The following is a 25,814-nucleotide window of genomic DNA, read 5'->3' on the forward strand; positions in this document are numbered from 1 at the left end:
TACGTTCCATAAAGTGCTGCCGAGTGTACATAAGCAGTGAGCTGTGCTCAGAGGTACGTTACATAAAGTGCTGCCGAGTGTGCATAAGCAGTGAGCAGCACTCAGAGGTACGTTACATAAAGAGCTGCCGAGTGTACATAAGCAGTGAGCAGCACACAGAGGTACGTTAAATAAAGTGCTGCCGAGTGTACATAAGCAGTGAGCAGCGCTCAGAGGTACGTTACATAAAGTGCTGCCGAGTGTACATAAGCAGTGAGCAGCACACAGAGGTACGTTACATAAAGTGCTGCCGAGTGTACATAAGCAGTGAGCAGTGCTCAGAGGTACGTTACATAAAGTGCTGCCGAGTGTACATAAGCAGTGAGCAGCACTCAGAGGTACGTTACATAAAGTGCTGCCGAGTGTACATAAGCAGTGAGCAGCGCTCAGAGGTACGTTACTAAAAGTGCTGCCGAGTGTACATAAGCAGTGAGCAGTGCTCAGAGGTACGTTACATAAAGTGCTGCCGAGTGTACATAAGCAGTGAGCAGTGCTCAGAGGTACGTTACATAAAGTGCTGCCGAGTGTACATAAGCAGTGAGCAGCACACAGAGGTACGTTACATAAAGTGCTGCCGAGTGTACATAAGCAGTGAGCAGTGCTCAGAGGTACGTTACATATAGTGCTGCCGAGTGTACATAAGCAGTGAGCAGCACACAGAGGTACGTTACATAAAGTGCTGCCGAGTGTACGTAAGCAGTGAGCAGCGCTCAGAGGTACGTTACATAAAGTGCTGCCGAGTGTACATAAGCAGTGAGCTGTGCTCAGAGGTACGTTACATAAAGTGCTGCCGAGTGTACATAAGCAGTGAGCAGCACACGGAGGTACGTTACATAAAGTGCTACCGAGTGTACATAAGCAGTGAGCAGCGCTCAGAGGTACGTTACATAAAGTGCTGCGGAGTGTACATAAGCAGTGAGCAGCACACAGAGGTACGTTACATAAAGTGCTGCCGAGTGTACATAAGCAGTGAGCCGTGCTCAGAGGTACGTTACATAAAGTGCTACCGAGTGTACATAAGCAGTGAGCAGCGCTCAGAGGTACGTTCCATAAAGTGCTGTCGAGTGTACATAAGTAGTGAGCAGCGCTCAGAGGTACGTTACATAAAGTGCTGCCGAGTGTACATAAGCAGTGAGCAGCGCTCAGAGGTACGTTACATAAAGTGCTGCCGAGTGTACATAAGTAGTGAGCAGCGCTCAGAGGTACGTTACATAAAGTGCTGCCGAGTGTACATAAGCAGTGAGCAGCACACAGAGGTACGTTACATAAAGTGCTGCCGAGTGTACATAAGCAGTGAGCAGCACACAGAGGTACGTTACATAAAGTGCTGCCGAGTGTACATAAGCAGTGAGCAGCACACAGAGGTACGTTACATAAAGTGCTGCCGAGTGTACATAAGCAGTGAGCCGTGCTCAGAGGTACGTTTCATAAAGTGCTGCCAAGTGTACATAAGCAGTGAGCAGCACTCAGAGGTACGTTACATAAAGTGCTGCCGAGTGTACATAAGCAGTGAGCAGCACTCAGAGGTACGGTACATAAAGTGCTGCCGAGTGTACATAAGCAGTGAGCAGCACTCAGAGGTACGGTACATAAAGTGCTGCCGAGTGTACATAAGCAGTGAGCAGCGCTCAGAGGTACGTTACATAAAGTGCTGCCAAGTGTACATAAGCAGTGAGCAGCACACAGAGGTACGTTACATAAAGTGCTGCCGAGTGTACATAAGCAGTGAGCAGCACACAGAGGTACGTTACATAAAGTGCTGCCAAGTGTACATAAGTAGTGAGCAGCGCTCAGAGGTACGTTACATAAAGTGCTGCCGAGTGTACATAAGCAGTGAGCAGCACACAGAGGTACGTTACATAAAGTGCTGCCGAGTGTACATAAGCAGTGAGCCGTGCTCAGAGGTACGTTCCATAAAGTGCTGCCGAGTGTACATAAGCAGTGAGCAGCACTCAGAGGTACGGTACATAAAGTGCTGCCCTCACCATCAGGAGGGATGTAAGAGAGATGCCGCATTAGTGCTGGAGATTTCACTACAAGTAATGGACGTGTAAATCTAAAGGTTCCTAAATAAAGTAGTGACCTTACAATATGAGGAACCACAAAAGAGCTGCCGAGAAGATGCATAGATGATGAGAATACGACAATTGGGCAGACTCCCTCTGGAATGGCGCCAACCCCGGCGCACGTTTCGAGGCATCTTTGTCAGGGAGTGGCGTCATCTCCACAGGGGTCACGTTTTATGCCTTATTGTCCAGTGAAAAGCCGCCCTCACCTGAATCGTGCAGAGGGGGAGGGGAAGAGCGCAGCTCCGGGCATAAGATGACAAACTAGTGAGGAAGCCCTCGAGGTGGAGCGCCTGAGGGAGCAACGGACGAGGGCGAAACCACGAGGAGCAAAGAATGGAGGAAGCTAAAAGCACCGAACAACCAATGCTGAGGACAACGAAAGACCCTCAATACTCACAGGTTCTTCGCTGCCCCAAAGCCTCCTGGGAAAATAACAGCATCATGATCCTGAGCATGCAGCTGTGACAAGGCCGCGATGTCACCGCGAGCGATCCGGGCCGACTCCACCAAAACGTTCCTGCAGGCAACACAGCATAACACAGGTCATACATATACTCCATTCACCTCCAGAGCTGCAATCACTATTCTGTTGTTACATCAGGTCTTATCCTCCAGTCAACTCCAGAGCTGTGCTCACTATTCTGCTGTTACATCAGGTGTTATCCTCCATTCACCTCCAGAGCTGTGCTCACTATTCTGCTGTTACATCGTGTCTTATCCTCCATTCACCTCCAGAGCTGCAATCACTATTCTGATGTTGCATCAGGTCTTATCCTCCATTCACCTCCAGAGCTGCAGTCACTATTCAGCTATTACATCATGTCTTATCCTCCAGAGCTGCGGTTACGATTCAGCTGTTACATCGTGTCTTATCCTCTAGTCACCTCCAGAGCTGCAGTCGCTATTCTGTTATTAAAATGCAGCAGCAGGGGTTTTAGAAATAACTACACAAATAGATACATATAAAGACAAGCAGGTGTAGTGCTATAGATAAATTATCTTATCCAAATTCGGGGATGGATGTAGCAAGGAGGAGCCCTTCCTTGACCTTCTGATACGGATAGGGAGGGATGGAGAGATAGGAACTAGCACCTATAGGAAAACGACTGCCTCGAACTCCTTCCTCAGATGGGAAATCAACCATCCAGTCCCCCTTAAGAGGGGCATACCGAAGGGGCAATTCATGAGGGTCCGGAGGAACTGTTCGGACGATGCCAGTTTTAAAGCCCAGGCTACCGACCTCTGTCAAAGATTTCATGAGAGGGGTTATCCAAAGAAGGTAGTAGTTGAGGCTTCTGAAGAGATTTTGGTCAGGGACCGCTCCTCCTTGTCTGGATAAGGATAATACCTTCTGCAGATTCATCACTACCTTCTCCAATCAGTCATATACAGTCCGTAGGATACTACAAAAACATTGGCCGATTCTACTAATGGATGAGGACATTGGTGACGTGGTCGATTCAAGACCCATGATTACCTACAAAAGGGGTAGATCCCTCAGGGACAGATTGGTCCATAGTCATTATATGGGCCATCTGGGGAACAACTGCTTGGGAAGTTCTATTAATGGCTGCTTTAGATGTAGTGGATGCGTATCATGTAAAGTTATCACACAAGGAAAAGACTTCACAAGTAACGTCACCGGGAAAACATTTTATCAACTGTAGATCCAAGGGAATCATTTATATGGCCAAATGTGTCTGTGGAATGGAGTATGTGGGGAAAACAAGGAGGGAATTGAGGAGAAGAGTGGGGGAACATCAAAGGGATATCATCCTGAAAAGAGACGCCCCCCTGGCGAAACATGTGAATAACGCCCACCCGAATAGCAGGGATATGATACGATTCATGGGAACTGACAAAGTAATGGTCCCACCAAGAGGGGGCGACTGGGACAAACTGATTCTGCAAAGGGAGACGAAGTGGATCTTTAGGCTGCGGACAATGGCTCCTCACGGCCTCAATGAGCAGCTGTCTTATAGGTCCTTCCTAGAAGTGTACGGTGAATTAGGGAAAGGAGTGTAGGGACAGCCGTCGAGGAGTGGGGGCGCCATTTGCGCAGGTTTTAGGGTGCCAACCTCCACTGCCAGGTAGGGTGATGTTGTTCTAGTTGCTCAATAGGGCTTTTTATAGGTCCCTTGGCCCCCTTCATTTCTCTCCCTCTAATTCTGTGAGGTGCGGTCCCCCCATATCTCTTCATGTTTTTCCACATTTCTTCATACCCCCTTTTTTTCTTTGATTTCCATTTTTATTTTTATAATAATTTATGTTTGGGCTTTAAGTGCGCTCTCGACCTTGGGCCGTGGCACCGCGGTGCGGTTTTGACCTATGAGGTATTTCCAGCTCATAAACCATTGGGGCAGAATATACGCGGTTAGTATATACCGCGGTACATACGGTATGTGCCTGGATGGGTGTCAGTTACTGTATAACTTGGACATTCGCCCTGGCCTGGGGTACTTATGGATGGGAGGGCTTCATGTCACCATCCAACACAAGATGTCAGTTGGTTACCTTGTATGCCCCTTTAATCGTCGCTCCGTGGTGTGCGGTTTTTCCTGTTTGTGATGCGCACACCGGATGTGACGCTTGCGTGTCACGGCCGGCATCTGCGTTCCACATACCGGATGTCAGCTGACCGGAACCGGAAGTGACACGATCGCGAGTACAGCGCGACCAGGATTTAAAAGAGGACTTATCAGAGTGTCAAATGGCGCTGTCTGGTGAATGAGCTGCGCGATTGTGGGCAGCGTGCATACCGCATGTCTTCTCTTTCTTTTCCCCCTGATGACTAGCTAAGGCAAAGAAACGCGTCGGGAGCGGTATTTTGTGATGGGCTGGTGACCCAATGAGACTTGGTCTGCCCCCATTATATGGAGCTATCCTTGAAGTCTGAGAGCAGGAACGGATATCAAAATTGGTGAGGATGTTCCATTTCTATATATAGCATAGTTTAAATGGTTACCATTGATTGGGTTAATGTTTCTGCGTTCTCACATTCTGAGACACAATAAGTTGTATAGTGTCCTGTAGGCTCCATCATTTTCTTTCTGCCACACTTTCTTGGTGGCGTCGGAGATACAATATGCTTATATGACATATATTTATATCTTTGGACGCAACAATACATGGAAGTATTTTGGCTATCTAATATCACAGACAGTATATCTGTGTTTTTTTAGGTCCTTGTATATTGCATATATTTTATCCAGTGGTAATAAATGTTAAGTTTTATATTTCTATAGCACTACACCTGCTTGTGTTTACACTATTCTGCTATTACATCAGCTCTTATCCTCCAGTCACCCCCGGAGCTGCGGTCGCTGGGCAGTCCTGCTGGCTGTGGTACCTGCTCTCCTGTGCGGCTTCTCCCTTACTGTGGTTGATCACGTGCATCTGGGGGACGTCCGGAGCGTAGATCTGCACTTTGGCGCCGGCACGACTCAGGTGAACCAGGATCCTGTAATACCGCAGAGCGAGCAATGAGTGAGGAGCACAGCGGGGGAACAGCGAGGAGCACAGAGGAGGAACAGCGAGGAGCACAGAGGGGGAACAGCGAGGAGCACAGAGGGGGAACAGCGAGGAGCACAGCAGGGGGAACAGCGAGGAGTACAGTAAAGAGCACAGCGAGGAGCATAGCAGGAGGCACAGGGAGGACCACAGTGGGGGGCATAGGGAAGATCATAGCGGGGGAACAGCGAAGAACACAGCGGGGGAACAGTGAGGAGAACAATGAGGCAACAGTAAGGCGCACAACAGGGGGTACAGCGAGCAGCACAGCAAGGAGCACAGCGGGGGAATAGCGGGGAAACAGCAAGGAGCACAGGGAAGATCACAGTGGGGGAACAGCGAGAAGCACAGCAAGGAGTGGGGAAACACCGAGGAGCACAGCAGGGGAACAGTGAGAAGCACAGTGGGGGAACAGCGAGGAGTACAGTAAGGAGCACAGCGGGGGAACAGCGAGGAGCACAGCAGTGGGACAGTGAGAAGCACAGCGGGGGAACAGCGAGGAGCACAGCAGGGGAACAGCATGGAGCACAGCGGGGGAACAGCGAGGAGCACAGCGGGGGAACAGCGAGGAGCACAGCGGGGGAACAGCGAGGAGCACAGGGAGGAGCACAGCAGGGGGAACAGCGAGAAGTACAGTAAGGAACACAGCGGGGGAACAGCGAGCAGCACAACAGAGGAACACTGAAAGGAACACAGTGGGGGAACAGCGAGGAGCACAGCAGGGGAACAGCGAGGAGCACAGGGAGGAGCACAGCAGGGGGAACAGCGAGAAGTACAGTAAGGAACACAGCGGGGGAACAGCGAGCAGCACAACAGAGGAACACTGAAAGGAACACAGTGGGGAAACAGCGAGGAGCACAGCGGGGAAACAGCAAGGAGCACAGCGGGGAAACAGCAAGGAGCACAGCGGGGAAACAGCAAGGAGCACAGCGGGGGAACAGCGAGGAGCACAGCGGGAGAACAGCGAGGAGCACAGCGGGAGAACAGCGAGGAGCACAGAGGGGAAACAGCGAGGAGCACAGCGGGGGAACAGCGAGGAGCACAGCGGGGAAACAGTGAGGAGCACAGCGGGGAAACAGCGAGGAGCACAGCGGGGAAACAGCGAGGAGCACAGCGGGGAACAGCAAGGAGCATAGCGGGGAAAACAGCATGGAGCACAGCGGGGGAACAGTGAGGAGCACAGCGGGGGAACAGCGAGGAGCACAGCGGGGGAACAGCGAGGAGCACAGGGAGGAGCACAGCAGGGGGAACAGCGAGAAGTACAGTAAGGAACACAGCGGGGGAACAGCGAGGAGCACAACAGAGGAACACTTAAAGGAACACAGTGGGGGAACAGCGAGGAGCACAGCAGGGGAACAGCGAGGAGCACAGGGGGAAACAGCGAGGAGCACAGCGGGGAAACAGCAAGGAGCACAGAGGGGGAACAGCGAGGAGCACAGCGGGGGAACAGCGAGGAGCACAGCGGGAGAACAGTGAGGAGCACAGCGGGAGAACAGCGAGGAGCACAGCGGGGGAACAGCGAGGAGCACAGCGGGGAAACAGCGAGGAGCACAGCGGGGAAACAGCGAGGAGCACAGCGGGGAAACAGTGGGGAACAGCAAGGAGCATAGCGGGGGAAAACATCGTGGAGCAGAGCGGGGGAAAACAGCGAGGAGCAGAGCAGGGGAAAACAGAGAGGAGCAGAGAGGGGGAAAACAGCGAGGAGCAGAGAGGGGGAAAACAGCGAGGAGCACAGGGAGGGAACAGCGAGAAGCAAGGCGAGGGAACAGAGAGGAGCACAGCGGGGGAACAGCAAGGAGCACAGCGGGGAAAAAGCGAGGAGCACAGCGGGAGAAAACAGAAAGGAGCACAGCGGGGGAAAACAGCAAGGAGCACAGCGGGGGAAAACAGAGAGGAGCACAGCGGGGGAAAACAGCAAGGAGCACAGCGGGGGAAAACAGCAAGGAACACAAAGGGGGGAAAAAAGCGAGGAGAGCAGCGGGGGGAAAACAGCGAGGCGCACAGAGAGGGAACAGCGAGGAGCACAGAGGGGGAAAACAGCAGGGAGCACAGCGGGGGAACAGCGAGGAGCACAGCGGGGGAAAACAGCAAGGAGCACAGCGGGGGAAAAAGCGAGGAGCAGAGCGGGAGACACAGGCAGGTGCAGAGCGAGGAGTACAGCGGGAGAACAGCTCGAGGCAGCAGGTGAGGTCTTCGACTCTAGTCACATCCAGAGCTGCTGTGAGAGGAGCACAGTGAGTGCCGGACGCCTCTGTGGTCACTGTCCCCAGCAATATAAGTAGGGAGCAGTGATGATATGAGAAATCACACAACTGCACGGAGCCCGATCTCTGCACAGACACTGGAAGTGCAGGGAACAGAGCGGGATTTCAGCTCTGCAGCTGCAGAATGAGAAATTCAATAAAAGAAGGGCAGTTTCATCATTGGGAGTCCAGCACCCGGCAGGATCACACTTACGCCGAAGCCTCATGGATTTCAGTTCCATCATAGACGCCGCAACCGGAGAGAACCTGAGGAAAAGGAAAGGAAGAAAGTGAGTGCAAAAGTGGAGACGAAAAGCAGAGTAAAGATGCAGACAGAGCGAGGTAAAACAAGACATAGCAGGACACGAGAGCAAAGATAAAAAAAAACATCTCCAGAGCTGCACTCACTATTCTGCTGGTGCAGTCACTGTGTACATACATTACATTACTGATCCTAAGTTACATCCTGTATTATACTCCAGAGCTGCACTCACTATTCTGCTGGTGCAGTCACTGTGTACATACATTACATTACTGATCCTGAGTTACCTCCTGTATTATACCCCAGAGCTGCACTCACTATTCTGCTGGTGCAGTCACTGTGTACAGACATTACATTACTGATCCTGAGTTACATCCTGTATTATACCCCAGAGCTGCACTCACTATTCTGCTGGTGGAGTCACTGTGTACATACATTACATTACTGATCCTGAGTTACATCCTGTATTATACTCCAGAGCTGCACTCACTATTCTGCTGGTGCAGTCACTGTGTACATACATTACATTACTGATCCTGAGTTACATCCTGTATTATACCCCAGAGCTGCACTCACTATTCTGCTGGTGCAGTCACTGTGTACATACATTACATTACTGATCCTGAGTTACCTCCTGTATTATACTCCAGAGCTGCACTCACTATTCTGCTGGTGCAGTCACTGTGTACATACATTACATTACTAATCCTGAGTTATATCCTGTATTATACTCCAGAGCTGCACTCACTATTCTGCTGGTGCAGTCACTGTGTACATACATTACATTACTGATCCTGAGTTACATCCTGTATTATACTCCAGAGCTGCACTCACTATTCTGCTGGTGCAGTCACTGTGTACATACATTACATTACTGATCCTGAGTTACCTCCTGTATTATACTCCAGAGCTGCACTCACTATTCTGCTGGTGCAGTCACTGTGTACATACATTACATTACTGATCCTGAGTTACATCCTGTATTATACTCCAGAGCTGCACTCACTATTCTGCTGGTGCAGTCACTGTGTACATACATTACATTACTGATCCTGAGTTACATCCTGTATTATACTCCAGAGCTGCACTCACTATTCTGCTGGTGCAGTCACTGTGTACATACATTACATTACTGATCCTGAGTTACATCCTGTATTATACTCCAGAGCTGCACTCACTATTCTGCTGGTGCAGTCACTGTGTACATACATTACATTACTGATCCTGAGTTACCTCCTGTATTATACTCCAGAGCTGCACTCACTATTCTGCTGGTGCAGTCACTGTGTACATACATTACATTACTGATCCTGAGTTACATCCTGTATTATACTCCAGAGCTGCACTCACTATTCTGCTGGTGCAGTCACTGTGTACATACATTACATTACTGATCCTGAGTTACATCCTGTATTATACTCCAGAGCTGCACTCACTATTCTGCTGGTGCAGTCACTGTGTACATACATTACATTACTGATCCAGAGTTACCTCCTGTATTATACTCCAGAGCTGCACTCACTATTCTGCTGGTGCAGTCACTGTGTACATACATTACATTACTGATCCTGAGTTATCTCCTGTATTATACTACAGAGCTGCACTCACTATTCTGCTGGTGCAGTCACTGTGTACATACATTACATTACTGATCCTGAGTTACATCCTGTATTATACTCCAGAGCTGCACTCACTATTCTGCTGGTGCAGTCACTGTGTACATACATTACATTACTGATCCTGAGTTATCTCCTGTATTATACTACAGAGCTGCACTCACTATTCTGCTGGTGCAGTCACTGTGTACATACATTACATTACTGATCCTGAGTTACATCCTGTATTATACCCCAGAGCTGCACTCACTATTCTGCTGGTGCAGTCACTGTGTACATACATTACATTACTGATCCTGAGTTACCTCCTGTATTATATTCCAGAGCTGCACTCACTATTCTGCTGGTGGAGTCACTGTGTACATACATTACATTACTGATCCTGAGTTATCTCCTGTATTATACCCCAGAGCTGCACTCACTATTCTGCTGGTGCAGTCACTGTGTACATACATTACATTACTGATCCTGAGTTACATCCTGTATTATCCTACAGAGCTGTACTCACTATTCTGCTGGTGCAGTCACTGTGTACATACATTACATTACTGATCCTGAGTTACATCCTGTATTATACTCCAGAGCTGCACTCACTATTCTGCTGGTGCAGTCACTGTGTACATACATTACATTACTGATCCTGAGTTACATCCTGTATTATACTCCAGAGCTGCACTCAATATTCAGTTGGTGCAGTCACTGTATACATACATTACATTACTGATCCTGAGTTACCTCCTGTATTATACCCCAGAGCTGCACTCACTATTCTGCTGGTGGAGTCACTGTGGACATACATTACATTACTGATCCTGAGTTACATCCTGTATTATACTCCAGAGCTGCACTCACTATTCTGCTGGTGGAGTCACTGTGTACATACATTACATTACTGATCCTGAGTTACATCCTGTATTATACTCCAGAGCTGAACTCACTATTCTGCTGGTGGAGTCACTGTGTACATACATTACATTACTGATCCTGAGTTACCTCCTGTATTATACTCCAGAGCTGCACTCACTATTCTGCTGGTGCAGTCACTGTGTACATACATTACATTACTGATCCCGAGTTACATCCTGTATTATACTCCAGAGCTGCACTCACTATTCTGCTGGTGCAGTCACTGTGTACATACATTACACTACTGATCCTGAGTTACATCCTGTATTATACTCCAGAGCTGCACTCACTATTCTGCTGGTGCAGTCACTGTGTACATACATTACATATCCTGGGTTACATCCTGTATTATACTCCAGAGCTGCACTCACTATTCTGCTGGTGCAGTCACTGTGTACATACATTACATTACTGATCCTGAGTTACCTCCTGTATTATACTCCAGAGCTGCACTCACTATTCTGCTGGTGCAGTCACTGTGTACATACATTACATTACTGATCCTGAGTTACCTCCTGTATTATACTCCAGAGCTGCACTCACTATTCTGCTGGTGCAGTCACTGTGTACATACATTACATTACTGATCCTGAGTTACCTCCTGTATTATACTCCAGAGCTGCACTCACTATTCTGCTGGTGCAGTCACTGTGTACATACATTACATTACTGATCCTGAGTTACCTCCTGTATTATACTCCAGAGCTGCACTCACTATTCTGCTGGTGCAGTCACTGTGTACATACATTACTGACCCTGAGTTACCTCCTGTATTATACTCCAGAGCTGCACTCATTATTCTGCTGGTGCAGTCACTGTGTACATACATTACATTACTGATCCTGAGTTACATCCTGTATTATACTCCAGAGCTGCACTCACTATTCTGCTGGTGCAGTCACTGTGTACATACATTACATTACTGATCCTGAGTTACATCCTGTATTATACTCCAGAGCTGCACTCACTATTCTGCTGGTGCAGTCACTGTGTACATACATTACATTACTGACCCTGAGTTACCTCCTGTATAATACTCCAGAGCTGCACTCACTATTCTGCTGGTGCAGTCACTGTGTACATACATTACATTACTGATCCTGAGTTACCTCCTGTATTATACCACAGAGCTGCACTCACTATTCTGCTGGTGCAGTCACTGTGTACATACATTACATTACTGATCCTGAGTTACCTCCTGTATTATACTCCAGAGCTGCACTCACTATTCTGCTGGTGCAGTCACTGTGTACATACATTACATTACTGATCCTGAGTTATCTCCTGTATTATACTCCAGAGCTGCACTCACTATTCTGCTGGTGCAGTCACTGTGTACATACATTACTGATCCTGAGTTATCTCCTGTATTATACCCCAGAGCTGCACTCACTATTCTGCTGGTTCAGTCACTGTGTACATACATTACATTACTGATCCTGAGTTACATCCTGTATTATCCTCCAGAGCTGTACTCACTATTCTGCTGGTGCAGTCACTGTGTACATACATTACATTACTGATCCTGAGTTACATCCTGTATTATACTCCAGAGCTGCACTCACTATTCTGCTGGTGCAGTCACTGTGTACATACATTACATTACTGATCCTGAGTTACATCCTGTATTATACTCCAGAGCTGCACTCACTATTCAGTTGGTGCAGTCACTGTGTACAGACATTACATTACTGATCCTGAGTTACCTCCTGTATTATACCCCAGAGCTGCACTCACTATTCTGCTGGTGCAGTCACTGTGTACATACATTACATTACTGATCCTGAGTTATCTCCTGTATTATACCCCAGAGCTGCACTCACTATTCTGCTGGTGGAGTCACTGTGTACATACATTACATTACTGATCCGGAGTTACATCCTGTATTATACTCCAGAGCTGCACTCACTATTCTGCTGGTGCAGTCACCGTGTACATACATTACATTACTGATCCTGAGTTACCTCCTGTATTATACTCCAGAGCTGCACTCACTATTCTGCTGGTGCAGTCACTGTGTACATACATTACATTACTGATCCTGAGTTACCTCCTGTATTATACTCCAGAGCTGCGCTCACTATTCTGCTGGTGCAGTCACTGTGTACATAAATTACATTACTGATCCTGAGTTACCTCCTGTATTATACTCCAGAGCTGCACTCACTATTCTGCTGGTGCAGTCACTGTGTACATACATTACTGACCCTGAGTTACCTCCTGTATTATACTCCAGAGCTGCACTCATTATTCTGCTGGTGCAGTCACTGTGTACATACATTACATTACTGATCCTGAGTTACATCCTGTATTATACTCCAGAGCTGCACTCACTATTCTGCTGGTGCAGTCACTGTGTACATACATTACATTACTGATCCTGAGTTACATCCTGTATTATACTCCAGAGCTGCACTCACTATTCTGCTGGTGCAGTCACTGTGTACATACATTACATTACTGATCCCGAGTTACATCCTGTATTATACTCCAGAGCTGCACTCACTATTCTGCTGGTGCAGTCACTGTGTACATACATTACATTACAGACCCTGAGTTACCTCCTGTATAATACTCCAGAGCTGCACTCACTATTCTGCTGGTGCAGTCACTGTGTACATACATTACATTACTGATCCTGAGTTATCTCCTGTATTATACTCCAGAGCTGCACTCACTATTCTGCTGGTGCAGTCACTGTGTACATACATTACTGATCCTGAGTTATCTCCTGTATTATACCCCAGAGCTGCACTCACTATTCTGCTGGTTCAGTCACTGTGTACATACATTACATTACTGATCCTGAGTTACATCCTGTATTATCCTCCAGAGCTGTACTCACTATTCTGCTGGTGCAGTCACTGTGTACATACATTACATTACTGATCCTGAGTTATCTCCTGTATTATACTCCAGAGCTGCACTCACTATTCTGCTGGTGCAGTCACTGTGTACATACATTACATTACTGATCCTGAGTTACCTCCTGTATTATACTCCAGAGCTGCGCTCACTATTCTGCTGGTGCAGTCACTGTGTACATACATTACATTACTGATCCTGAGTTACCTCCTGTATTATACTCCAGAGCTGCACTCACTATTCTGCTGGTGCAGTCACTGTGTACATACATTACATTACTGATCCTGAGTTACCTCCTGTATTATACTCCAGAGCTGCACTCACTATTCTGCTGGTGCAGTCACTGTGTACATACATTACATTACTGATCCTGAGTTACATCCTGTATTATACTCCAGAGCTGCACTCACTATTCTGCTGGTGGAGTCACTGTGTACATACATTACATTACTGATCCTGAGTTACATCCTGTATTATCCTCCAGAGCTGCACTCACTATTCTGCTGGTGCAGTCACTGTGTACATACATTACATTACTGATCCTGAGTTACCTCCTGTATTATACTCCAGAGCTGCACTCACTATTCTGCTGGTGCAGTCACTGTGTACATACATTACATTACTGATCCTGAGTTACATCCTGTATTATACTCCAGAGCTGCACTCACTATTCTGCTGGTGCAGTCACTGTGTACATACATTACATTACTGATCCTGAGTTACCTCCTGTATTATACTCCAGAGCTGCACTCACTATTCTGCTGGAGCAGTCACTGTGTACATACATTACATTACTGATCCTGAGTTACCTCCTGTATTATCCTCCAGAGCTGTACTCACTATTCTGCTGGTGCAGTCACTGTGTACATACATTACATTACTGATCCTGAGTTACCTCCTGTATTATACTCCAGAGCTGCACTCACTATTCTGCTGGTGCAGTCACTGTGTACATACATTACATTACTGATACTGAGTTACCTCCTGTATTATACTCCAGAGCTGCACTCACTATTCTTCTGGTGCAGTCACTGTGTACATACATTACAATACTGATCCTGAGTTACATCCTGTATTATACTCCAGAGCTGCACTCACTATTCTGCTGATGCAGTCACTGTGTACATACATTACATTACTGATCCTGAGTTACCTCCTGTATTATACTCCAGAGCTGCACTCACTATTCAGCTGGTGCAGTCACTGTGTACATACATTACATTACTGATCCTGAGTTACCTCCTGTATTATACTCCAGAGCTGCACTCACTATTCTGCTGGTGCAGTCACTGTGTACATACATTACATTACTGATCCTGAGTTACCTCCTGTATTATACTCCAGAGCTGCACTCACTATTCTGCTGGTTCAGTCACTGTGTATATACATTACATTACTGATCCTGAGTTACCTCCTGTATTATACCCCAGAGCTGCACTCACTATTCTGCTGGTGCAGTCACTGTGTACATACATTACATTATTGATCCTGAGTTACCTCCTGTATTATACCCCAGAGCTGCACTCACTATTCTGCTGGTGCAGTCACTGTGTACATACATTACATTACTGATCCTGAGTTAACTCCTGTATTATACTCCAGAGCTGCACTCACTATTCTGCTGGTGCAATCACTGTGTACATACATTACATTACTGATCCTGAGTTACATCCTGTATTATACTCCAGAGCTGCACTCACTATCCTGCTGGTGCAGTCACTGTGTACATACATTACATTACTGATCCTGAGTTACCTCCTGTATTATACTCCAGAGCTGCACTCACTATTCTGCTGGTGCAGTCACTGTGTACATACATTACAATACTGATCCTGAGTTACCTCCTGTATTATACTCCAGAGCTGCACTCACTATTCTGCTGGTGCAGTCACTGTGTACATACATTACATTACTGATCCTGAGTTACATCCTGTATTATACCCCAGAGCTGCACTCATTATTCTGCGGGTGCAGTCACTGTGTACATACATTACATTACTGATCCTCAGTTACATCCTGCATTATACTCCAGAGCTGCACTCACTATTCTGCTGGTGCAGTCACTGTGTACATACATTACATTACTGATCCTGAGTTACCTCCTGTATTATACTCCAGAGCTGCACTCACTATTCTGCTGGTGCAGTCACTGTGTACATACATTACTGATCCTGAGTTACCTCCTGTATTATACCCCAGAGCTGCACTCACTATTCTGCTGGTGCAGTCACTGTGTACATACATTACATTACTGATCCTGAGTTACCTCCTGTATTATACTCCAGAGCTGCACTCACTATTCTGCTGGTGCAGTCACTGTGTACATACATTACATTACAGATCCTGAGTTACCTCCTGTATTATACTCCAGAGCTGCACTCACTATTCAGCTGGTGCAGTCACTGTGTACATACATTACATTACTGATCCTGAGTTACCTCCTGTATTATACTCCAGAGCTGCACTCACTATTCTGCTGGTGCAGTCACTGTGTACATACATTACTGACCCTGAGTTACCTCCTGTATTATGCTCCAGAGCTACACTCACTATTCTGCTGGTGCAGTCACTGTGTACATACATTACATTACTGATCCTGAGTTACATCCTGTATTATACTCCAGAGCTGCACTCACTATTCTGCTGGTGCAGTCACTGTGTACATACATTACATTACTGATCCTGAGTTACATCCTGTATTATACTCCAGAGCTGCGCTCACTATTCTGCTGGTGCAGTCACTGTGTACATACATTACATTACTGATCCTGAGTTACATCCTCTATTATACTCCAGAGCTGCACTCATTATTCTGCGGGTGCAGTCACTGTGTACAAACATTACATTACTGATCCTAAGTTACATCCTGTATTATACTCCAGAGCTGCACTCACTATTCTGCTGGTGCAGTCACTGTGTACATACATTACATTACTGATCCTGAGTTACATCCTGTATTATACCCCAGAGCTGCACTCACTATTCTGCTGGTGCAGTCACTGTGTACATACATTACTGACCCTGAGTTACCTCCTGTATTATACCCCAGAGCTGCACTCACTATTCTGCTGGTGGAGTCACTGTGTACATACATTACATTACTGATCCTGAGTTACATCCTGTATTATACTCCAGAGCTACACTCACTATTCTGCTGGTGCAGTCACTGTGTACATACATTACATTACTGATCCTGAGTTACCTCCTGTATTATACTCCAGAGCTGCACTCACTATTCTGCTGGTGCAGTCACTGTGTACATACATTACATTACTGATCCTGAGTTACATCCTGTATTATACCCCAGAGCTGCACTCACTATTCTGCTGGTGCAGTCACTGTGTACATACATTACATTACTAATCCTGAGTTACATCCTGTATTATACTCCAGAGCTGCACTCACTATTCTGCTGGTGCAGTCACTGTGTACATACATTACATTACTGATCCTGAGTTACATCCTGTATTATACTCCAGAGCTGCACTCACTATTCTGCTGGTGCAGTCACTGTGTACATACATTACATTACTGATCCTGAGTTACATCCTGTATTATACTCCAGAGCTGCGCTCACTATTCTGCTGGTGCAGTCACTGTGTACATACATTACATTACTGATCCTGAGTTACATCCTCTATTATACTCCAGAGCTGCACTCATTATTCTGCGGGTGCAGTCACTGTGTACATACATTACATTACTGATCCTGAGTTACATCCTGTATTATACTCCAGAGCTGCACTCACTATTCTGCTGGTGCAGTCACTGTGTACATACATTACATTACTGATCCTGAGTTACCTCCTGTATTATACTCCAGAGCTGCACTCACTATTCTGCTGGTGCAGTCACTGTGTACATACATTACATTACTGATCCTGAGTTACATCCTGTATTATACCCCAGAGCTGCACTCACTATTCTGCTTGTGCAGTCACTGTGTACATACATTACATTACTGATCCTGAGTTACATCCTGTATTATACTCCAGAGCTGCACTCACTATTCTGCTGGTGAAGTCACTGTGTACATACATTACTGATCCTGAGTTACATCCTGTATTATACTCCAGAGCTGCACTCACTATTCTGCTGGTGCAGTCACTGTGTACATACATTACATTACTGATCCTGAGTTACATCCTGTATTATACTCCAGAGCTGCACTCACTATTCTGTTGGTGCAGTCACTGTGTACATACATTACATTACTGATCCTGAGTTACATCCTGTATTATACTCCAGAGCTGCACTTACTATTCTGCTGGTGCAGTCACTATGTACATACATTACTGATCCTGAGTTACCTCCTGTATTATACTCCAGAGCTGCACTCACTATTCTGCTGGTGCAGTCACTTTGTACATACATTACTGACCCTGAGTTACCTCCTGTATTATACTCCAGAGCTGCACTCACTATTCTGCTGGTGCAGTCACTGTGTACATACATTACATTACTGATCCTGAGTTACATCCCGTATTATACTCCAGAGCTGCACTCACTATTCTGCTGGTGCAGTCACTGTGCACATACATTACATTACTGATCCTGAGTTACATCCTGTATTATCCTCCAGAGCTGCACTCACTATTCTGCTGGTGCAGTCACTGTGCACATACATTACATTACTGATCCTGAGTTACATCCTGTATTATACTCCAGAGCTGCACTCACTATTCTGCTGGTGCAGTCACTGTGTACATACATTACATTACTGATCCTGAGTTACATCCTGTATTATACTCCAGAGCTGCGCTCACTATTCTGCTGGTGCAGTCACTGTGTACATACATTACATTACTGATCCTGAGTTACATCCTCTATTATACTCCAGAGCTGCACTCATTATTCTGCGGGTGCAGTCACTGTGTACATACATTACATTACTGATCCTGAGTTACATCCTGTATTATACTCCAGAGCTGCACTCACTATTCTGCGGGTGCAGTCACTGTGTACATACATTACATTACTGATCCTGAGTTACATCCTGTATTATACTCCAGAGCTGCACTCACTATTCTGCTGGTGCAGTCACTGTGTACATACATTACATTACTGATCCTGAGTTACATCTTGTATTATACTCCAGAGCTGCACTCACTATTCTGCTGGTGCAGTCACTGTGTACATACATTACATTACTGATCCTGAGTTACATTCTGTATTATACTCCAGAGCTACACTCACTATTCTGCTGGTGCAGTCACTGTGTACATACATTACATTACTGATCCTGAGTTACATCCTGTATTATACCCCAGAGCTGCACTCACTATTCTGCTGGTGCAGTCACTGTGTACATACATTACATTACTGATCCTGAGTTACATCCTGTATTATACTCCAGAGCTGCACTCACTATTCTGCTGGTGCAGTCACTGTGTACATACATTACATTACTGATCCTGAGTTACATCCTGTATTATACTCCAGAGCTGCACTCATTATTCTGCAGGTGCAGTCACTGTGTACATACATTACATTACTGATCCTGAGTTACATTCTGTATTATACTCCAGAGCTACACTCACTATTCTGCTGGTGGAGTCACTGTGTACATACATTAAATTACTGATCCTGAGTTACCTCCTGTATTATACTCCAGAGCTGCGCTCACTATTCTGCTGGTGCAGTCACCGTGTACATACATTACATTACTGATCCTGAGTTACATCCTGTATTATACTCCAGAGCTGCACTCACTATTCTGCTGGTGCAGTCACTGTGTACATACATTACATTACTGATCCTGAGTTACATCCTGTATTATACTCCAGAGCTGCACTCACTATTCTGCTGGTGGAGTCACTGTGTACATACATTACATTACTGATCCTGAGTTACATCTTGTATTATACTCCAGAGCTGCACTCACTATTCTGCTGGTGCAGTCACTGCGTACATACATTACATTACTGATCCTAAGTTACATCCTGTATTTTACTCCAGAGCTGCACTCACTATTCTGCTGGTGCAGTCACTGTGTACATACATTACATTACTGATCCTGAGTTACATCCTGTATTATACTCCAGAGCTGCACTCACTATTCTGCTGGTGGAGTCACTGTGTACATACATTACATTACTGATCCTGAGTTACATCTTGTATTATACTCCAGAGCTGCACTCACTATTCTGCTGGTGCAGTCACTGCGTACATACATTACATTACTGATCCTAAGTTACATCCTGTATTTTACCCCAGAGCTGCACTCACTATTCTGCTGGTGCAGTCACTGTGTACATACATTACATTACTGATCCTGAGTTACATCCTGTATTATACTACAGAGCTGCACTCACTATTCTGCTGGTGCAGTCACTGTGTACATACATTACATTACTGATCCTGAGTTACATCCTGTATTATACTCCGGAGCTGCACTCACTATTCTGCTGGTGCAGTCACTGTGTACATACATAACATTACTGATCCTGAGTTACCTCCTGTATTATACTCCAGAGCTGCACTCACTATTCTGCTGCTGCAGTCACTGTGTACATACATTACATTACTGATCCTGAGTTACATCCTGTATTATACTCCAGAGCTGCACTCACTATTCTGCTGGTGGAGTCACTGTGTACATACATTACATTACTAATCCTGAGTTACATCTTGTATTATACTCCAGAGCTGCACTCACTATTCTTCTGGTGCAGTCACTGTGTACATACATTACATTACTGATCCTGAGTTACCTCCTGTATTATACTCCAGAGCTGCACTCACTATTCTGCTGGTGCAGTCACTGTGTACATACATTACATTACTGATCCTGAGTTACCTCCTGTATTATACTCCAGAGCTGCGCTCACTATTCTGCTGGTGCAGTCACTGTGTACATACATTACATTACTAATCCTGAGTTACATCTTGTATTATACTCCAGAGCTGCACTCACTATTCTGCTGGTGCAGTCACTGTGTACATACATTACATTACTGATCTGGAGTTACATCCTGTATTATACTCCAGAGCTGCACTCACTATTCTGCTGGTGCAGTCACTGTGTACATACATTACATTACTGATCCTGAGTTACATCTTGTATTATACTCCAAAGCTGCACTCACTATTCTGCTGGTGCAGTCACTGCGTAGATACATTACATTACTGATCCTGAGTTACATCCTGTATTATACCCCAGAGCTGCACTCACTATTCTGCTGGTGCAGTCACTGTGTACATACATTACATTACTGATCCTGAGTTACATCCTGTATTATACTCCACAGCTGCACTCACTATTCTGCTGGTGCAGTCACTGTGTACATACATTACATTACTGATCCTGAGTTACATCTTGTATTATACTCCAGAGCTGCACTCACTAGTCTGCTGGTGCAGTCACTGCGTAGATACATTACATTACTGATCCTGAGTTACATCCTGTATTATACTCCAGAGCTGCACTCACTATTCTGCTGGTGCAGTCACTGTGTACATACATTACATTACTGATCCTGAGTTACCTCCTGTATTATACTCCAGAGCTGCACTCACTATTCTGCTGGTGCAGTCACTGTGTACATACATTACATTACTGATCCTGAGTTACATCCTGTATTATACCCCAGAGCTGCACTCACTATTCTGCTGGTGCAGTCACTGTGTACATACATTACATTACTGATCCTGAATTACATCCTGTATTATACCCCAGAGCTGCACTCACTATTCTGCTGGTGCAGTCACCGTGTACATACATTACTGATCCTGAGTTACATCCTGTATTATACTCCAGAGCTGCACTCACTATTCTGCTGGTGCAGTCACTGTGTACATACATTACATTACTGATCCTGAGTTACCTCCTGTATTATACTCCAGAGCTGCACTCACTATTCTGCTGGTGCAGTCACTGTGTACATACATTACATTACTGATCCTGAGTTACATCCTGTATTATACCCCAGAGCTGCACTCACTATTCTACTGGTGCAGTCACTGTGTACATACTTTACATTACAGATCCTGAGTTACCTCCTGTATTATACTCCAGAGCTGCACTCACTATTCTGCTGGTGCAGTCACTGTGTACATACATTACATTACTGATCCTGAGTTACATCCTGTATTATACTCCAGAGCTGCACTCACTATTCTGCTGGTGCAGTCACTGTGTACATACATTACATTACTGATCCTGAGTTACCTCCTGTATTATACTCCAGAGCTGAACTCACTATTCTGCTGGTGCTGTCACTGTGTACATACATTACATTACTGATCCTGAGTTACATCCTGTATTATACTCCAGAGCTGCACTCACTATTCTGCTGGTGCAGTCACTGTGTACATACATTACATTACTGATCCTGAGTTACCTCCTGTATTATACCCGAGAGCTGCACTCACTATACTGCTGGTGCTGTCACTGTGTACATACATTACATTACTGATCCTGAGTTACCTCCTGTATTATACTCCAGAGCTGCACTCACTATTCTGCTGGTGCAGTCACTGTGTACATACATTACATTACTGATCCTGAGTTACCTCCTGTATTATACTCCAGAGCTGCACTCACTATTCTGCTGGTGCAGTCACTGTGTACATACATTACATTACTGATCCTGAGTTACATCCTCTATTATACTCCAGAGCTGCACTCATTATTCTGCGGGTGCAGTCACTGTGTACATACATTACATTACTGATCCTGAGTTACATCCTGTATTATACTCCAGAGCTGCACTCACTATTCTGCTGGTGCAGTCACTGTGTACATACATTACATTACTGATCCTGAGTTACATCCTGTATTATACTTCAGAGCTGCACTCACTATTCTGCTGGTGGAGTCACTGTGTACATACATTACATTACTGATCCTGAGTTACATCCTGTATTATACTCCAGAGCTGCACTCACTATTCTGCTGGTGCAGTCACTGTGTACATACATTACATTACTGATCCTGAGTTACATCTTGTAATATACTCCAGAGCTGCACTCACTAGTCTGCTGGTGCAGTCACTGCGTACATACATTACATTACTGATCCTGAGTTACATCCTGTATTATACTCCAGAGCTGCACTCACTATTCTGCTGGTGCAGTCACTGTGTACATACATTACATTACTGATCCTGAGTTACATCCTGTATTATACTCCAGAGCTGCACTCACTATTCTGCTGGTGCTGTCACTGTGTACATACATTACATTACTGATCCTGAGTTACATCCTGTATTATACTCCAGAGCTGCACTCACTATTCTGCTGGTGCAGTCACTGTGTACATACATTACATTACTGATCCTGAGTTACATCCTGTATTATACTCCAGAGCTGCACTCACTATTCTGCTGATCCAGTCACTGTGTACATACATTACATTACTGATCCTGAGTTACCTCCTGTATTATACTCCAGAGCTGCACTCACTATTCTGCTGGTGCAGTCACTGTGTACATACATTACATTACTGATCCTGAGTTACCTCCTGTATTATACTCCAGAGCTGCACTCACTATTCTGCTGGAGCAGTCACTGTGTACATACATTACATTACTGATCCTGAGATACCACCTGTATTATCCTCCAGAGCTGCACTCACTATTCTGCTGGTGCAGTCACTGTGTACATACATTACATTACTGATCCTGAGATACATCCTGTATTATACTCCAGAGCTGCACTCACTATTCTGCTGGTGCAGTCACTGTGTACATACATTACATTACTGATCCTGAGTTACCTCCTGTATTATACTCCAGAGCTGCACTCACTATTCTGCTGGTGCAGTCACTGTGTACATACATTACATTACTGATCCTGAGTTACCTCCTGTATTATACCCCAGAGCTGCACTCACTATTCTGCTGGAGCAGTCACTGTGTACATACATTACATTACTGATCCTGAGATACCACCTGTATTATCCTCCAGAGCTGTACTCACTATTCTGCTGGTGCAGTCACTGTGTACATATATTACATTACTGATCCTGAGTTACCTCCTGTATTATACTCCAGAGCTGAACTCACTATTCTGCTGGTGCAGTCACTGTGTACATACATTACATTACTGATCCTGAGTTACCTCCTGTATTATACTCCAGAGCTGCACTCACTATTCTGCTGGTGCAGTCACTGTGTACATACATTACATTACTGATCCTGAGTTACATCCTGTATTATACTCCAGAGCTGCACTCACTATTCTGCTGGTGCAGTCACTGTGTACATACATTACATTACTGATCCTGAGTTACCTCCTGTATTATACTCCAGAGCTGAACTCACTATTCTGCTGGTGCTGTCACTGTGTACATACATTACATTACTGATCCTGAGTTACATCCTGTATTATACTCCAGAGCTGCACTCACTATTCTGCTGGTGCAGTCACTGTGTACATACATTACATTACTGATCCTGAGTTACCTCCTGTATTATACCCGAGAGCTGCACTCACTATTCTGCTGGTGCAGTCACTGTGTACATACATTACATTACTGATCCTGAGTTACCTCCTGTATTATACTCCAGAGCTGCACTCACTATTCTGCTGGTGCAGTCACTGTGTACATACATTACATTACTGATCCTGAGTTACATCCTCTATTATACTCCAGAGCTGCACTCATTATTCTGCGGGTGCAGTCACTGTGTACATACATTACATTACTGATCCTGAGTTACATCCTGTATTATACTCCAGAGCTGCACTCACTATTCTGCTGGTGCAGTCACTGTGTACATACATTACATTACTGATCCTGAGTTACATCCTGTATTATACTTCAGAGCTGCACTCACTATTCTGCTGGTGGAGTCACTGTGTACATACATTACATTACTGATCCTGAGTTACATCCTGTATTATACTCCAGAGCTGCACTCACTATTCTGCTGGTGCAGTCACTGTGTACATACATTACATTACTGATCCTGAGTTACATCCTGTATTATACTCCAGAGCTGCACTCACTATTCTGCTGGTGCTGTCACTGTGTACATACATTACATTACTGATCCTGAGTTACATCCTGTATTATACTCCAGAGCTGCACTCACTATTCTGCTGGTGCAGTCACTGTGTACATACATTACATTACTGATCCTGAGTTACATCCTGTATTATACTCCAGAGCTGCACTCACTATTCTGCTGATCCAGTCACTGTGTACATACATTACATTACTGATCCTGAGTTACCTCCTGTATTATACTCCAGAGCTGCACTCACTATTCTGCTGGTGCAGTCACTGTGTACATACATTACATTACTGATCCTGAGTTACCTCCTGTATTATACTCCAGAGCTGCACTCACTATTCTGCTGGAGCAGTCACTGTGTACATACATTACATTACTGATCCTGAGATACCACCTGTATTATCCTCCAGAGCTGCACTCACTATTCTGCTGGTGCAGTCACTGTGTACATACATTACATTACTGATCCTGAGATACATCCTGTATTATACTCCAGAGCTGCACTCACTATTCTGCTGGTGCAGTCACTGTGTACATACATTACATTACTGATCCTGAGTTACCTCCTGTATTATACTCCAGAGCTGCACTCACTATTCTGCTGGTGCAGTCACTGTGTACATACATTACATTACTGATCCTGAGTTACCTCCTGTATTATACCCCAGAGCTGCACTCACTATTCTGCTGGAGCAGTCACTGTGTACATACATTACATTACGGATCCTGAGATACCACCTGTATTATCCTCCAGAGCTGTACTCACTATTCTGCTGGTGCAGTCACTGTGTACATATATTACATTACTGATCCTGAGTTACCTCCTGTATTATACTCCAGAGCTGAACTCACTATTCTGCTGGTGCAGTCACTGTGTACATACATTACATTACTGATCCTGAGTTACATCCTGTATTATACCCCAGAGCTGCACTCACTATTCTGCTGGTTCAGTCACTGTGTACATACATTACATTACTGATCCTGAGTTACCTCCTGTATTATACTCCAGAGCTGCACTCACTATTCTGCTGGTGCAGTCACTGTGTACATACATTACATTACTGATCCTGAATTACCTCCTGTATTATACTCCAGAGCTGCACTCACTATTCTGCTGGTGGAGTCACTGTGTACATACATTACATTACTGATCCTGAGTTACCTCCTGTATTATACCCCAGAGCTGCACTCACTATTCTGCTGGTGCAGTCACTGTGTACATACATTACATTACTGATCCTGAGTTACCTCCTGTATTATACTCCAGAGCTGCACTCACTATTCTGCTGGTGCAGTCACTGTGTACATACATTACATTACTGATCCTGAGTTACATCCTG

The 25,814-nt window shown here is 45.4% G+C and overlaps 1 protein-coding gene across 1 annotated transcript in view; it reads right to left on the reverse strand.

Moving 5' to 3' along the window:
* Positions 1–25,814, reverse strand: part of GATD3 (glutamine amidotransferase class 1 domain containing 3) — a 130,051-nt gene that overhangs the window by 44,400 nt on the left and 59,837 nt on the right. Inside the window, 3 exon segments of the mRNA XM_073668801.1 lie at positions 2,506–2,625; positions 5,458–5,568; positions 8,076–8,128. Coding sequence (XP_073524902.1) covers positions 2,506–2,625; positions 5,458–5,568; positions 8,076–8,128 — 284 coding nt within the window.

This window comes from Phyllobates terribilis, unplaced genomic scaffold (genome assembly GCF_046119375.1).
Source record: "Phyllobates terribilis strain yellow unplaced genomic scaffold, ASM4611937v1 Scaffold_2__4_contigs__length_985480577, whole genome shotgun sequence".
In the NCBI taxonomy this organism is placed as follows: domain Eukaryota; kingdom Metazoa; phylum Chordata; class Amphibia; order Anura; family Dendrobatidae; genus Phyllobates; species Phyllobates terribilis.